General features: G+C 40.4%; 1 protein-coding gene across 1 annotated transcript in view; it reads right to left on the bottom strand.

Annotated features, from left to right (window-relative positions):
* The window catches only part of LOC126236593 (X-linked interleukin-1 receptor accessory protein-like 2), a 133834-nt gene that overhangs the window by 11481 nt on the left and 105146 nt on the right, over positions 1–17207 (bottom strand). Inside the window, exons 7-8 of the mRNA XM_049946018.1 lie at positions 11759–11896; positions 6427–6587 (exon numbers count right to left, since the gene is read on the bottom strand). Of these exons, the coding sequence (XP_049801975.1) occupies positions 6427–6587; positions 11759–11896 (299 nt within the window). The remainder of the gene's footprint in view (positions 1–6426; positions 6588–11758; positions 11897–17207) is intronic.

Here is a 17207-nt window from a genome sequence, read left to right as displayed (position 1 = left end):
TACTTCCTCCCACATAAATCTTTTAAAATAGTCATGTTGGTAAAATCAGAGAAATTTGTACTCTCTGAACCCTTACTGACACTCATTCTACACATGAACTATTCATACAAGGAACACTGTTGGCAACACTGCGCCGACGCGGACTCTTCGAGTATTTGATGCACTAAATAATTACAAAAAGCGTTGTTATTAAGCTATTTTTAAACGTCTACACGTGTTATAAATATAATATAAGTGTTGTTAAAGTAGTGGAAGTGTTAGTGAAGTATAAAATAAGATTAAATGGTGTAAGAAGCGTATTTTTCTTCTCGCACCTGTAGCACTAATCCTAGGCCTAATTTCACGTGCGCGAATCGTAAGTAAGCAGTGAATTAAACTTATAGGTAAACGTTTCCAGGTGGTAGAAATGTATTATAAGTGTTGTTACATTAGTGGAAGTGTTAGTGAAGTGTTAAATAAGATTAAACAGGGTAAGAAGTTTATTTTCCTTCTCGCTCCTATAGCACAGATTTTAGGCTTAATTTCATGCGCGCGTATCGTAAGTAAACAGTGACTTAACTTATATGTAACCGCCAGTTTTTTTATTCATTACTCTTTCAATTTATTTATATCTGCCTGAATAGTTTCTAGGGTCCTTTGTTTACATATTAGTCAGTACTTAAATCAGTTTATACGATTTCTGTTTTTGCCATGAGTGAGAAGTGTGTGACATGCCGTAGGATCGTTAGTTCCGGGGTATGGTGTGATGCGTGTTGTTTCTTTCATTGGGGCAAATGTAGTGGCGTGGGAAATGGGGACATAATGAGGCTCACCAGTGGTATTGTAGGATCTGCAGTAGAGATAGGAAAATACTGGAACAGGAAGGGAAAATTGCAGCTCTTCAAGCTGACCTAGACAAGGCAAGGGAGGATCTGGACAGGTTAAAGAGGGAGAAGGGTGAACAGAGGTGGGAAGTGGCAACAGGTAATAGGGGGAACAGGCAAAGGAGAGCATCAGACAGCTTTGTGATAAATCTTGAAAATAGATTTGACCTGTTGCCTCAGTCAGAATCGGATGAGCCTCATGTAGCTGAAGCTGTAGAAAGGGCACAACAAGCTTTCAAGGACTTGAAAAAGGTAGGGAAATTTGTAAAGAGAAAGAAAGTTCTGTTAGGTAGTTCCCATGCTAGAGGTGTTGGCCAACTACTGCAGGAAAATCTAGGTCCAGAGTACCAGGTCACAAACTTTTTCAAGCCTAGTGCAGATCTGGGTCAGGTAACAGAGGATATAGGTTCTTTATGCAAGGATTTCATGAAGGAGGATGCCGTGGTTATAGTGGGTGGTCCAGGAAATAGCATTGACAGAGACTCTGAATATTCCATAGAGAGTGACCCGGTGAAGATAGCATCAGCAACGAAGCATACGAGTGTGGGATTTGTGTCTGTGTTGAGATGCCATGATCGGCCTCATTTGAACTCTTCTGTAGGGAGGGTGAACTTTGAGTTGGAGTGGCTGCTTAGGACGGATATAGGATCCCATATTTGTTTGATTCCTGTGGAAGCTATTGATAGGTGGGACTACACTAGGCATGGCATTCACCTCAATAGGAAAAGGAAGGGAAAACTGTCTAGGTTGATTGCAGAAAACTTAAGGGGGGACACTGTCACAAGTGGTAAAATACCAGTGGTCACAGGTGTCAGAGGGATGCATTTTTTAGGATAGGGAAGGGGGATAGAAAATGAGTTTTAAGAGAGACTGGCAGACACACTCAGTGTGAGAAAACAGATGAACAGGAGTCAGATTTTAGCATACAGCCTCCATTTAAACAATGTTTAACAGAAAGTAATCAGAAACTGCCAGATCATCTTCACCAAAGCAGTTATAATCCCATTAATATACAGTATCAGTTATCTTTATTACACCAGAACATTCCGGGACTCAAAAATAAAGTTGATGAACTACTCATTTGTATCAATGAAATGAATTCATCTAATCAAATTGACATAATCTGCCTCTCTGAACATCAAGTGACCACTGGTATAGATATGTTAGACATTTCAGGATTTAAGCTAGCTTCCTACTTCTGCAGAGTAGATATGGATGGAGGAGGAGTTGCCACATTTATTAAAAACTGCCATAAATTCAAGAACATTGACATTAATAAATTCTGTTTAGAGCAGCATCTAGAAGCTTGTGCAACAGAAGTAGAGTTCCATAACAGATCCTATATAATAGTAACTATTTACCGAGCACCTGCAGGAAATTATAATCTATTCGTAAATCATCTAGAAGCTCTTTTGGGTTATTTAACAGGAAGAAACAAAGAAATTTTGATTGCTGGTAACTTTAATACAGATTTTCTAATGCAATCTTCCAGTAAACATTTACTGCAGTTAGTGAAAAATGAAATGAAATGTCGTGTGACGAGGGCCTCCCGTCGGGTAGACCGTTCGCCTGGTGCAAGTCTTTCGATTTGACGCCACTTCGGCAACTTGCGCGTCGATGGGGATGAAATGATGATGATTAGGACGACAGCACCCAGTCCCTGAGTGGAGAAAATCTCCGACCCAGCCGGGAGTCGAACCCGGGCCCTTTGCATTGACAGTTTGTCGTGCTGACCACTCAGCTACCGGGGGCGGACACTGCAGTTAGTAATGTTGTCTTTCAATCTAACTCACACTGTAAACTTTCCAACTAGGATCACTAAATCCTCAAGGACAGCCATTGATAACATTTTTATGGACAAATCAAAGGAACAAAATCATATCATAAAACCTGTAGTAAATGGACTATCAGATCATGACATGCAGCTCCTTGTTTTAGATGTAAATTCTAAGCAGATTATCAAGACTGCTAAATATGAGTACAGGAGAGTATTCAATCAACCAAAAATTGAGTGTTTTAGAAAACTGCTCAAAGATATGAACTGGAAAGATGTTTATAGTGCTCATGACATGAATGAAAAATATAACACATTCATGAATAATGTCAGTACCGTTTGAAAACTGTTTCCCTCTAAAAGTTACTCAAATTAAACAGAAGTCTATAATAAAACCATGGATCACACAAGGAATAAAGATTTCCTGTAGGACAAAAAGGAAAATGTACCTGTCGACCAAGAATAGCTCCAATGCTGATGATTTAGCTGAATACAAGGAATACTGTAAAATATTAAAAAAAGTAATTCAGACATCTAAACAAATGCACTACGAGAAGATAGCAATGTCAGGGAACAAAATAAAAACAATATGGGATATAGTGAAAGAGGAGACTGGTAGAACCAGAAAGGAACAGGAGCAAATAGTACTAAGGGTAGATGACATTAGTAACCGATGGGCATAGTGTGGCAAATCTACGTATTTAACAAGTACTTTATATCTGTTACTGATTGAATGGGATTGTCAGGATCAGTAAATAATGCCCTTGAATATCTGAAACTAGCCTTTAAAAATAGCTTCAGGTACATGAATATGTCACTCACTTCACCAAAAGAAATAACTCCCTTAGTAAAATCTTTAAAAACAAAGCATTCTAGTGGTTACGATGACATATCAACAAAGTTAATTAAGGCATGTTCTTGTGAGTTTAGTACAATTCTAAGTTACTTGTGTAACCAGTCAATTATAACTGGGACATTTCCTGACTGGCTGAAATATGCAGATGTTAAGCCTCTATTCAAGAAAGGGGAGAAAGAGATGCCATCAAACTACAGACCGATTTCACTTTTGCCAGCATTCTCAAAATTTTTGGAAAAAGTAATGTACAGGCAGCTTCTCAACCATCTGACCACAAATAACATTATCAAGAACACAGTTTGGATTTCTGAAGGGTGCTGATATCGAAAAGGCTATTTACACCTACAGTGAAAATGTACTTAATTCATTAAATAACAAGTTACAAGCAGCAGGTATTTTCTGTGATTTGTCAAAGGCATTCGATTGTGTAAACCACAACATCCTTTTAAATAAATTAGAATTCTATGGTGTCACGGGCAGTGCTGCAAAATGGTTCAAGTCATACCTCGCTGACAGGAAACAAAGGGTGTCAGTGCAAGGGACTAGTGAATTAAGTCATCAGTCATCATCAGAATGGGAAGAAATTACATGTGGTGTCCCACAAGGATCCATCTTAGGGCCATTGCTTTTTCTTGTGTAGATTAATGATATCTCAACAGTTACACTGCCAGAAGCAGAGTTCGTTTTGTTTGCAGATGACACAAGTATTGCAATAAATAGTTTGTCGAGTGTAGTTCTAGAAAGATCTGCTAATGATATTTTCATGGATATTAATAAATGGTTTAAAGCCAACTCACTGACATTAAACTTCGAAAAGACTCACTATATACAATTTAGAACCTGTAAGTGGTTTCCACCCAGCATATGCATAAAGTACGAAGAAGAGCAGATAGAAGAGGTTGACAGTCTTAAATACCTGGGATTACAACTTGATGATAAATTCAGTTGGGAGGAGCACACCACAGAACTGCAGAAACACCTTAACAAATCTGTATTTGCAATTTGAGTGTTAGCAGACATAGGCGACATGTAAGTGAAAAAACTTGCGTACTTTGCCTACTTTCATTCCATAATGTCATATGGTATAATATTTTGGGGTAACTCTTCAAGTCAAACAAAAGTTTTCAGAGTCCAAAAGCGTGTAATACGTATTATTTGTGGAGTAAATTCATGGACGTCTTGTAGAAACCTCTTCAAAGAACTGGGTATACTAACTACTGCCTCTCAGTATATTTACTCCTTAATGAAATTTGTCCTAAATAATATATCTCTTTTTCCAACAAACAGCTCAGTTCATACATACAACACCAGGAACAAAAACCATCTGCACAAGGACTTAAAAGCACTTACTTTAGTTCAAAAAGGGGTCCACTACTCAGGAACACTCATCTTCAATAATTTGCCAGCAAACATAAAAAATTTAGTTACAAATAAAGATCCGTTTAAAAGGAGCCTGAAAGACTTACTAGTGGCCAACTCCTACTCCATTGACGAATTTTTTAATAGAAACAAATGATGTATTGTATATATTCATACTCTTAGTATTGTTATTCAAGCCCTTTTTTTTAAGTGACAAGTTCCACATCCACGAGGATCTCCTCAACATGGATCTATGGAACGAAAAACTAATCTAATCTAACAGGAAGGCAGGAAATACTCTCCACCACACACTGAATGTTGTCATGGATGTAACCTTTTGTACAATGATATATGTTCAAGTCAGGAAACTGATCATTAAAATAACTGGCAGGCATAAGACAAGCCTCATCTGTGAATAATACGTCTGGTTGGTTGGTTGGTTTGGGGAAGGAGACCAGACAGCGAGGTCATCGCTCTCATCGGATTACGGAAGGACGGGGAAGGAAGTCGGCCGTGCCCTTTGAAAGGAACCATCCCGGCATTTGCCTCGAGCGATTTAGGGAAATCACAATAATACGTCTGTATGTGAATGGCATTTTGATGAAGACACCAGTGAAAAAATTCTATATGGGATGCAAAATTGGATAGTTCTTGTATTTGCATTTTCTGAAGGTAGTATATGTGTAGACTGTATTCCTGCAATACCCTCCAGATGATTACATGCACTGTGGCTGACACATGTGCTAGCCGAACATATCCTCAAAATCTGGTCTCCTCAAATCATGCCTTCCACTGCCAACATATTCATGATGGCAACTTCTTTTCTCATAAGTACTGTTAATCTGCATCAAGGGTACTGTGTATGGACATCATCTATTCTTCCCCTGACATCATAGAATATAACTAGACCTGAAGTTAAAACAGTTTTAATCCTAAATGGATCCTGAATGAACCATTTACAGACAAATAACAAGGATCACTCCAGGTTTAGGAACAGAACAACAACTCTCTGTGTCCCTCACTGATGACCACTGTTCAGAAACACAGACAAAAAGATGTATTTTCAATATAAAATTGAAAAAAATCCTGTGTGCAACATACTGTCACTTGAAGTTTGTTGATGGGACCTTGAAACACCCTGTATTTCAGGAAATTTGATAAAGATGAAGTGAACTTACGTTCAGCTGTCAACAATCAGTAGCAGGTAACAACTTCACCCAAATAGCACAATGTCAAGTTACATTTGCAATTCCATACATATGGCAGAAAATATCTGAGGCATGGCAGCATTGTACCACACTTTACTAATCTAAGTCAAGAACAGGGCTCACAATAAGAAATCACTTTTTAAAGAGGAATTTTTGGTGAGTATTCCATGAACAAGATTTGTTACATGATAGTTATGATATGGAGACTCATACAAATGAAAGATTAAGTGTGAATATTGACTTTTAACCTATTACTTCTTCAATAAATGGTAGTAAAGTTTGTGCCTTCAACCTAGGTCTATTGTCATGCAGAAAATCTAAATTCTGTGGGAATATGGTAGGCTATCTCATCACTTACCTACTTACCTGCAGTTCTACGCAAATTATTTTAGAATGGAGATTAAGTAATGCTTCTATTGCAATATAAAGGGCATAAATGCACCAGTTGTTTGCTGCAAGTGCTGGCGATAGTACCATAAGAAATCTGCGACTCTTTTTGACAGCATTTGCATATGTCTCAGGGATCCCTGTAACAAATAAAAATAATGCAAATTTTCTTATGGTAATGGAAAGGCCTTGGTAAAATATACAGGGTTATTACAAATGATTGAAGCGATTTCACAGCTCTACAATAACTTTATTATTTGAGATATTTTCACAATGCTTTGCACACACATACAAAAACTCAAAAAGTTTTTTTAGGCATTCACAAATGTTCGATATGTGCTCCTTTAGTGATTCGGCAGACATCAAGCCGATAATAAAGTTCCTCCCACACTCGGCGCAGCATGTCCCTATCAATGAGTTCGAAATCATCGTTGATGTGAGTTCGCAGTTCTGGCACGTTTCTTGGTAGAGGAGGTTTAAACACTTCACCATTAAGAAAAAATGTTACTTCATCACTGAAAACAAGTTCCCATGAGCTGTTGCAACCGCGCCGAAAATTCAAAGCGTTTGACTTTGTCATCGGGTGTCAGGGCTTGTAGCAATTGTAAACGGTAAGGCTTCTGCTTTAGCCTTTTCCATAAGATTTTCCAAACCGTCAGCTGTGGTACGTTTAGCTCCCTGCTTGCTTTATTTGTTGACTTCCGCAGGCTACGCGTGAAACTTGCCCGCACGCGTTCAACCGTTTCTTCGCTCACTGCAGGCCGACCCATTGATTTCCCCTTACAGAGGCATCCGGAAGCTTTAAACTGCGCATACCATCGCCGAATGGAGTTAGCAGTTGGTGGATCTTTGTTGAACTTCGTCCTGAAGTGTCGTTGCACTGTTATGACTGACTGATGTGAGTGCATTTCAAGCACGACATACGCTTTATCGGCTCCTGTTGCCATTTTGTCTCACTGCACTCTCGAGCGCTCTGGCGGCAGAAACCTGAAGTGCGGCTTCAGCCGAACAAAACTTTATGAGTTTTTCTACGTATCTGTAGTGTGTCGTGACCATATGTCAATGAATGGAGCTACAGTGAATTTATGAAATCGCTTCAATCATTTGTAATAGCCCTGTAGATACTTTAACAAGTAAATGTAAGAAATCATCAAATAAGTTGAGGTGCTAAGTCACCGATCGTCACATGAACAAGATGAGAACTTTGCTAGCTTTCAGGTAAATGCTTCTTCAGAGTTAGAATTTACACCCCCCCTCAACCCCCCCCCCCCATGCCCCCTCCTCCCACAAAAATTCACACATATACACACACACACACGCCCCAACACACCTGTACAGCTACATTGTCCTCGCTCACAACATTGTACCATTACTGCAACACAACTAAGGTGAAGGGTTGTATTGGGTTGAGTGCACATAGGAAGGCAGGAAAGCTGAGAGTGGGAGGGAGGAAGGGTTGGGGAAATGTGATGGATGGCTGGGAGGGAGAGGTAGCAGGTGCTTGGGATAGGAATGTTGCACTTTGGAGTAAACTCGTTCTAGCTGCAGGCAGGAGGAGTTTTGCACAAGATATGATGACATGGAGGAGTGGTTTTTGGGGGATGGGTGTTGGAAGAAGATGGAATGAAGCAAGAGGGAGACTATAGAGAAGAGGGTGTAGGGAGCAGGATGAGAAGTTACAGGCATGGAGTGCGGGTTAGCAGAGAACGAGATCAAGAAGATTATGCAATCTAAGGATGTGTTTCTAGGGCAACTCCTACATATGTAATTCAGAATCTGGTGCTTGATTTCAAAGGCTGCTTCACAGCATGTTCCATCTGGATCCTACCCAACAAACCCAGCTTTGTATCGCATAGATTGACGTGTGTGTGTGTGTGTGTGTGTGTGTGTGTGTGTGTGTGTGTGTGTGTTTGTGCGCGCTCTAGCTCTGATTAATCTGAAAGGTAGCAAAATTCTCAGTTTTTTATCGACAATTCAGCATTTTTTTTTTTTACTTGTAGACCTTGTACCTCCTTAAATTATTTGTTAATGTAAATCTTCTTAATAGCTTACTTCGAAATATTTCCTTGCATTAAATCCTAACTGGACTAAAACAGCAGGAAGAATATGGGACGGCATATTGTATTCACTATTTAAAATATTAAAGTATTGTCATTAAAATGTATTTATATAAATGAGAATGAACCATCATTGGTTGGTGAGTAATGTACAATATGAAGGCAGACAAACAATAATGCAACTGGAACTGCTATTTAATCTAAAAAATAACAATTTAGGGATTTTAGAAACATTTACTGTTGGATTAATTCCAAATGAAATGTCTTGAAAAACATTTTGAATAATAAAATGAAAGAGAAACATCAAAATTTATATGTCACAAAACTATGAAGTGGCAGTATCTGTTAAAAAGTAATTGAATAGTTAGACAAGTACCAACTTTTTCAAAGTACTGGTTTTCTTACTAATTACATTATTTACTTACAATAATTTTAGCATGCCATTGGCATCTAATAATAAAATAATGAGACAATTATTAATGGCAGCTTGTAGTTAAAATGACATACTGAGACAGTTTATACTAATAGCTCCTTTACTGTCCTTCACAAGTAACTGCACCACCATGAACATTCTTCTTCATAGTGAGGTCAGTAGCACACACGTGGCAATGAAAGTGAAATTACATTAGAGCGAATGTTGCTTTTCAGTTAATAAAATATTTCTAAGTTGTTATACAGGAGAAACATACCTAACAATTTCGCTCTAAACATCACACTAACTCTGATAACAAATGAATCAACTCATGAACCTTAAAAAAAAAATGCAGTCAGGCTGAATTAAGTAACCTGAAGGAAGAATAGTGCGTAATATAAGCAGTAAATGGTAGGCAGGTTGCACAGGGCTGGAAATGCTACAAAATGCTAGCATATTTTTCAGTGTTGGGGTTCTGTGACTAGAGTCAGCAATAGTAATAGCAAACTGTGTATTTGAAATTAAGAATTGTTACTACATATATTTGCTCTTTGCTCATTCATCACTCCTCAAACACAAAAACAGCAATAGGGCTTGTTTCTGAAGAAGTTGTATTTGAAATATGTGGTTTCTACCTCAAGAACTGACCAGGAGATCAATCAACAGGCTGTTATAAAGCAGCATGTTTTTAATTTGAATTTCACTCTGTCCTGTGTTTTGTGCATCCCCCAAAATACTTCATGACATTTCCCTTCAAAATGTTTCTCTCTCTCTCTTTTTCTTCTTCATTCCTGCTGAAGCAATGGTCTTTCATCGACACACATTAACATCACCTGTGTGTTACTGTAGTTATTGTTTGTTGTTGTTGTTGTTGTTGTTGTTGTTGTTGTGGTCTCCAGTCCTGAGACTGGTCTGATGCAGCTCTCCATGCTACTCTATCCTGTGCAAGCTTCATCTCCCAGTACGTACTGCAGCCTACATCCTTCTGAATCTGCTTGGCGTATTCATCTCTCTGTCTCCCTCTACAATTTTTACCCTCCACACTGCCCTCCAATACTAAATTGGTGATCCCTTGATGCCTCAGAACATGTCCTACCAACCGATCCCTTCTTCTAGTGAAGTTCTGCCACAAACTCCTCTTCTCCCCAACCTTATTCAGTACCTCCTCATTAGTTATGTGATCTACCCACCTAATCTTCAGCATTCTTCTGTAGCACCACATTTCGAAAACTTCTATTCTCTTCTTGTCTAAACTATTTACTGTCCATGTTTCACTTCCATTCATAGCTACACTTCATACAAATACTTTCAGAAACGACTTCTTGACACTTAAATCTATACTCGATCTTAACAAATTTCTCTTCTTCAGAAACGCTTTCCTTGCCATTGCCAGTCTACATTTTATATCCTCTCTACTTCGACCATCATCAGTTATTTTGCTCCCCAAATAGCAAAATTCCTTTACTACTTTAAGTGTCTCATTTCCTAATCTAATTCCCTCAGCATCACCCATCTTAATTCGACTACATTCCCTTATCATCATTTTGCTTTTGTTGATGTTCATCTTATATTCTCCTTTCAAAAAACTGTCCATTCCATTCAACTGATCTTCCAGGTCCTTTGCTGTCTCTGACAGAATTACAATGTCATCGGCGAACCTTAAAGTTTTTATTTCTTCTCCATGAATTTTAATACCGACTCTGAATGTTTCTTTTGTTTCCTTTACTGCTTGCTCAATATACAGATTGAACAACATTGGGGAGAGGCTATAACCCTGTCTCACTCCCTTCCCAACCACTGCTTCCCTTTCATGTCCCTCGACTTTTATAACTGCCACCTGGTTTCTGTACAAATTGTAAATAGCCTTTCGCTCCCTGTATTTTACCCCACCTTCAGAATTTGAAAGAGAGTATTCCAGTCAAAATTGTCATAAGCTTTCTCTAAGTCTACATATGCTAGAAATGTAGGTTTGCCTTTTCTTAATCTAGCTTCTAAAATAAGTCTTAGGGTAAGTATTGCTTCACGTGTTCCCATATTTCTACGGAGTCCAAATTGATCTTCCCCGAGGTCGGCTTTGACCAGTTTTTCCATTCGTCTGTAAAGAATTCATGTTAGTATTTTGCAGCTGTGACTTATTAAACTGATAGTTCGGTAATTTTCACATCTGTCTACACCTGCTTTCTTTGGGATTGGAATTATTATATTCTTCTTGAAGTCTGAGGCTATTTCGCCTGTCTCATACATTTTGCTTACCAGATGGTAGAGTTTTGTCAGGACTAGTTCTCCCAAGGCTGTCAGTAGTTCTAATGGAATGTTGTCTACTCCCGGGGCCTTATATTGACAAAAAACTTATTTATATATTACATCAAAGAGTGAAATAACTCATAGTTGAGCATTCATTCTAGAATAAATGACTCTACATTTCATATTTCTCTCTCTTCCAGCACCTGTTTTTTCTGTCGACAAAACCACTTGTATCCAATGGTGTACAATTTTGAAGCCTCTTTCATTACAGGGAAAGAATGGCCCATTTTTAATGTATACAATTTTGTCTTTTTTTCAGTAAGGTTTTTGACAAGTTTTTCTCTGGTCATTTGGTCTGACCTTTTGTCTTGGTCCACATCTGAATGAATGAATAAATTTTATCAACTACCAAAAAGATGGTTATCGTTTATTATGGACAACAAAGAATAAATTTTTGCCACTTAGCGAGTCTTATGCGTATATTTATGTCGTGTGACATTTAGCATTCGGTGATTATGAACCATATGTGATTACAATTATTGTGTTCATATTTTAAAATATAGGCCTGCTAATATCTATAAATACACTTGCTACTTACAGTCACCAGCTAGACTGTCACGCTGAAAAGCAAAGCATTTGTAACCATATGAAGTCTCCAGTGTAGCAACTAAAACATTTAGTGCAAAATCAGAATCTTTTTCATCATAGCAGATGAATACATCATATTCCTTGTCATCTGAAATATACAACCATTATCAGTGATGATAAAAGTGCAATCGGAAAAAACTGACTAATACCCATTTTGCCATTCCAACATAGATATGTAAATACACTCCTGGAAATGGAAAAAAGAACACATTGACACCGGTGTGTCAGACCCACCATACTTGCTCCGGACACTGCGAGAGGGCTGTACAAGCAATGATCACACGCACGGCACAGCGGACACACCAGGAACCGCGGTGTTGGCCGTCGAATGGCGCTAGCTGCGCAGCATTTGTGCACCGCCGCCGTCAGTGTCAGCCAGTTTGCCGTGGCATACGGAGCTCCATCGCAGTCTTTAACACTGGTAGCATGCCGCGACAGCGTGGACGTGAACCGTATGTGCAGTTGACGGACTTTGAGCGAGGGCGTATAGTGGGCATGCGGGAGGCCGGGTGGACGTACCGCCGAATTGCTCAACACGTGGGGCGTGAGTTCTCCACAGTACATCGATGTTGTCGCCAGTGGTCAGCGGAAGGTGCACGTGCCCGTCGACCTGGGACCGGACCGCAGCGACGCACGGATGCACGCCAAGACCGTAGGATCCTACGCAGTGCCGTAGGGGACCGCACCGCCACTTCCCAGCAAATTAGGGACACTGTTGCTCCTGGGGTATCGGCGAGGACCATTTGCAACCGTCTCCATGAAGCTGGGCTACGGTCCCGCAGACCGTTAGGCTGTCTTCCGCTCACGCCCCAACATTGTGCAGCCCGCCTCCAGTGGTGTCGCGACAGGCGTGAATGGAGGGACGAATGGAGACGTGTCGTCTTCAGCGATGAGAGTCGCTTCTGCCTTGGTGCCAATGATGGTCGTATGCATGTTTGGCGCCGTGCAGGTGAGCGCCACAATCAGGACTGCATACGACCGAGGCACACAGGGCCAACACCCGGCATCATGGTGTGGGGAGCGATCTCCTACACTGGCCGTACACCACTGGTGATCGTCGAGGGGACACTGAATAGTGCACGGTACATCCAAACCGTCATCGAACCCATCGTTCTACCATTCCTAGACCGGCAAGGGAACCTGCTGTTCCAACAGGACAATGCACGTCCGCATGTATCCCGTGCCACCCAACGTGCTCTAGAAGGTGTAAGTCAACTACCCTGGCCAGCAAGATCTCCGGATCTGTCCCCCATTGAGCATGTTTGGGACTGGATGAAGCGTGGTCTCACGCGGTCTGCACGTCCAGCACGAACGCTGGTCCAACTGAGGCGCCAAGTGGAAATGGCATGGCAAGCCGTTCCACAGGACTACATCCAGCATCTCTACGATCGTCTCCATGGGAGAATAGCAGCCTGCATTGCTGCGAAAGGTGGATATACACTGTACTAGTGCTGACATTGTGCATGCTCTGTTGCCTGTGTCTATGTGCCTGTGGTTCTGTCAGTGTGATCATGTGATGTATCTGACCCCAGGAATGTGTCAATAAAGTTTCCCCTTCCTGGGACAATGAATTCACGGTGTTCTTATTTCAATTTCCAGGAGTGTAGTTTTAACAAAAAAGAGCTATTCATGCTGTACATTACTCTTTAGGGAAAAGAACACATAATTAACATTACTGCATATCAAAAAAAAGTTCTTATTAACTCAAACACTACATTAGATTGTCATCCACTAAGTGGTACTAGCTACAGAAAAATTAAAATTCTAAATCGCCTTATTTTCAGTATTAACCTTTATCACTTTTGTCAGTATTAGATATAGTAACACAAAAGAAAATGTTCATGCATTTGTGTGTGTGTGTGTGTGTGTGAGAGAGAGAGAGTGAGAGGGGGGGGGGAGAGGGGGGGGGAGGAAATAGGGAGGGAGAGGGAGAAGGATGGGAAGGGAGGGAGAAAGAAAGAGGGAGGAATACACAGATTCAAATCCATGATGTGGGAGATTATACTGGCAACATGACTGACAACATAGTAATAATGATCAGTCTGTCTGAATGACACAGAATTTAAGTTAAGAAGTGTTAAAGAGATTCACATAAAACTGAAATCTTCCTGATGAACAAAAGCTGAATGTAGCCAGAAAGAAATGTAAGGACAGCTATATGAGAGTGCTTAATGAATTTGAATGTAATATCTAATCTGGGGAATGTAAAAACAGTCATACATTTAAAGAATTTTGTTCATTTAATCAACCAGTGGCTCAAAATCATCAATTTACTTGCTCATATGATCATATTAGCACTAAAATTGAAGATTATAATGGTAGGCCAAGGTACTAAATTTGATATGTAACTGAAGAAGTTCTTCCATTATTTATCACTCACTCCCATTTAGTGCACTGAAAATTAAGTAGATTGCACCATTAGGCCTCATGTTGTTAACACATGAATTTCATAATAAACCCACACAGGAGCACATTAATGCAAACATTCCTTCATGGTTGCCAGAAGATGTCATGACTCAGTTTCTGCTGCTCATTACACCAATACACCAAATTGGCAATACTACAGGGTAACCCAGATAACTTCAAAACTGGAAGATCCAAAGTCACCACAAATTTAAACTGCCTGAAATTTATTTGTGATCTTGGTCTTCTTCCAATAACAATAAGGAAACTGAACATGTTAAATAGTGCAGAAAATTGGTCCCAGAATATGCTTTGGAAAAACAGAAGTTATGTTAACTAATTCACCACTTGTAAATACAGTAGGAGAATAGTACATCAAAATCATAGCAAATTTAAATATTTAGGAAAAACTGTGGTGTATAAAGAAGAAAAAACTATGTGCTATAACAGAATAAGCAAACTGTGAAAAGCACAATATATCATGAAGAATACACACAACAAAAAACAGAACTCCTGAAGATAGACGTTGACTGTGGATATTGTATCACCGAGATAGTCCCTTTGACTGTGCAGAGATGTCACTAAACCTGCCATCCCTTTGACTGTTCAGAGATGTCACTAAACCTGTCCAAAGATGTAAACAACTATGTATGAGCAGTGTCCATTAGACATACTGCGGTTCAATCACATCCACATTGTTACTTTGTGGCAAGAAGGGCTCTCAACAAGGGAAATGTCCAGCTGTCTCTGAGTGAACCAAAGCGATGTTTGCACATGGAGGAGATACAGAGAGACAGGAACTGTTGATGACATGCCTCACTCAGGCCGCGCAAGGTCAACTACTGCAGTGGATGAACGCTATCTATGGATTATGACTCAGAGAAACCCTGACAAGAATGCCACCGTGTTGAATAATGCTTTTCGTGCAGCCACAGGACGTCGTGTTATGACAAACTGTGTGCAAAAGGCTGCATGATGCACAACTTCACTCCTGATATCCATGGTGAGGTCCATCTTTGCAACCAAAACACCACGCAGCACGGTACAGATGGATCCAACAACATGCCGAATGGACCACTCAGGACTGGCATCACGTTCTCTTCACCAATGAGTGTTGCATATGCCTTCAACCAGACAATCGTTGGAGACATGTTTGGAGGCAATCCGGTCAGGCTGAATGCTTAGACACACCATCCAGCAAGTGCAGCATGGTAGAGATTCCCTACTGTTTTGGGGTGGCATAATGTGGGATCGATGTACACCACTTGTGGTCATGGAAGGCGCTGTAATGGCTGTACAATACGTGAATGCCATCCTCTGACCGATAGTGCAATCATATTGGCAGCATATTGGCGAGGCATTCATCTTCACGGATGACAGTTCGCACCACCATCATGCGCATCTTGTGAATGACTTCCTTCAGAATAACGACATTGCTCGACTAGTGTGGCCAGCATGTTCTCCAGACATGAACCCTATCAAAAATACCTGGGATGGATTGAAAAGGGTTTGTTTATGGATGATGTGACCCACCAACCACTCTGAGGGATCTATCTCGAATAGCTGTTGAGGAGTGGGACAATCTGAGCTGACAGTGCCTTGGTGAACTTGTGGATAGTATGCCACAATGAATACAGGCGTGCATCACTGCAAGAGGACATGGTACTGGGTATTAGAGGTACCTGTGTGTACAGGAATCTGTACCACCACCTCTGAAGGTCTCACTGTATGGTGGTACAACATGCAACGTGTGGTTTTCATGAGCAATAAAAAGGGCGGAAATGATGTTTATGTTGATCTCTATTCCAATTTTCTCTACAGGTTCTGGAGCTCTCGGAACTGATGTGATGCAAAACTTTTTTTGATGTGTGTACATTATAATCACTAGGAATATGTGCTGTAGCTAACAAGTGGTGCCAGTCATGCCTAGCAGATTTTAGTGAAAAACTTGTGGGGACACAAGCTCTATGGACTTCCATCCCCAAGAATATCGTTGCAAAAGCAGTATCTCTGGACCTTGGGTAGTGTGTTCTGAGACACCAAGTTTTTAAGTTGTATCTGTCCATATAATGTATGTAAATAAATATTGTGCATGTGAATCAGTAATGTTGACAGTCATTACACATCACGAACATCATGTTCGTTACCCAGTTCCTACATTGTTGACCCCGTGCTGCGACATTTTCGTGTGACAAGTTGCTCCACCTCCACCCAACACCTTGCCAATGTGGATCCTACAAACACCAATGGTCAGCCAGCAAGTGTTGTGAGTGTTTATCTATCGACTTTTCACCGCTACAAGATGGAAATTGCAATACTTCTGTGTTTAATATGTGCACAACAATGCAACCATTCTCACATCAATGCACACATAATGACTACGATATTGAACTTCTATCAACCACAGTATCTTTACTGAATACTGAAAGTAGTGCTACGAGTGTTTATGTGGACACTAACCTCATCAGACTACAGAAAGAAGGGACAACGATGATCGATGGTAATGAACAATGGTGCTACCCTGCCTCCCCTGCCATTCTTGAGTGCAATATTCCAATTGCTATACATTCAGCTAATAAAAGTGCTACTCACAAGTCTCCCTATCAACCTAGTGTCTCTACCATTATTGAGATGTCAGGCATTGACAGGCTAATTACAGACACCAACCACAGTTACATAACAAACCTTGAACAGTCAGTGACAACATGAAGGTCAGTGTATTTGGTGGTCTCAGGGACAGAGAGGCTGGTTAACAGTGATTTTGAACAGAATGTCATATTTCTGCACATCCCTTTTGCTCTCACACATCACGCGGGTAAAGTCACACACCTTGGGCATGACGTCACGGACCCACCGGCCGCACCAATCCCCACAGTCCAGCTTGCACCAGGATACGCTGACGCTCATTATGTGCTGGTATGGATGCATGACATGACTGTTTTACCATGACCACATGTCAACAGCTATCAGGATACCACAACAGACACATCAACAGC

The sequence above is a fragment of the Schistocerca nitens genome, chromosome 2 (assembly GCF_023898315.1).
Source record: "Schistocerca nitens isolate TAMUIC-IGC-003100 chromosome 2, iqSchNite1.1, whole genome shotgun sequence".
NCBI lineage: Eukaryota > Metazoa > Arthropoda > Insecta > Orthoptera > Acrididae > Schistocerca > Schistocerca nitens.
Note: the sequence above shows the minus strand (reverse complement) of the source record. Positions and strands in the feature narration are given on the sequence as shown.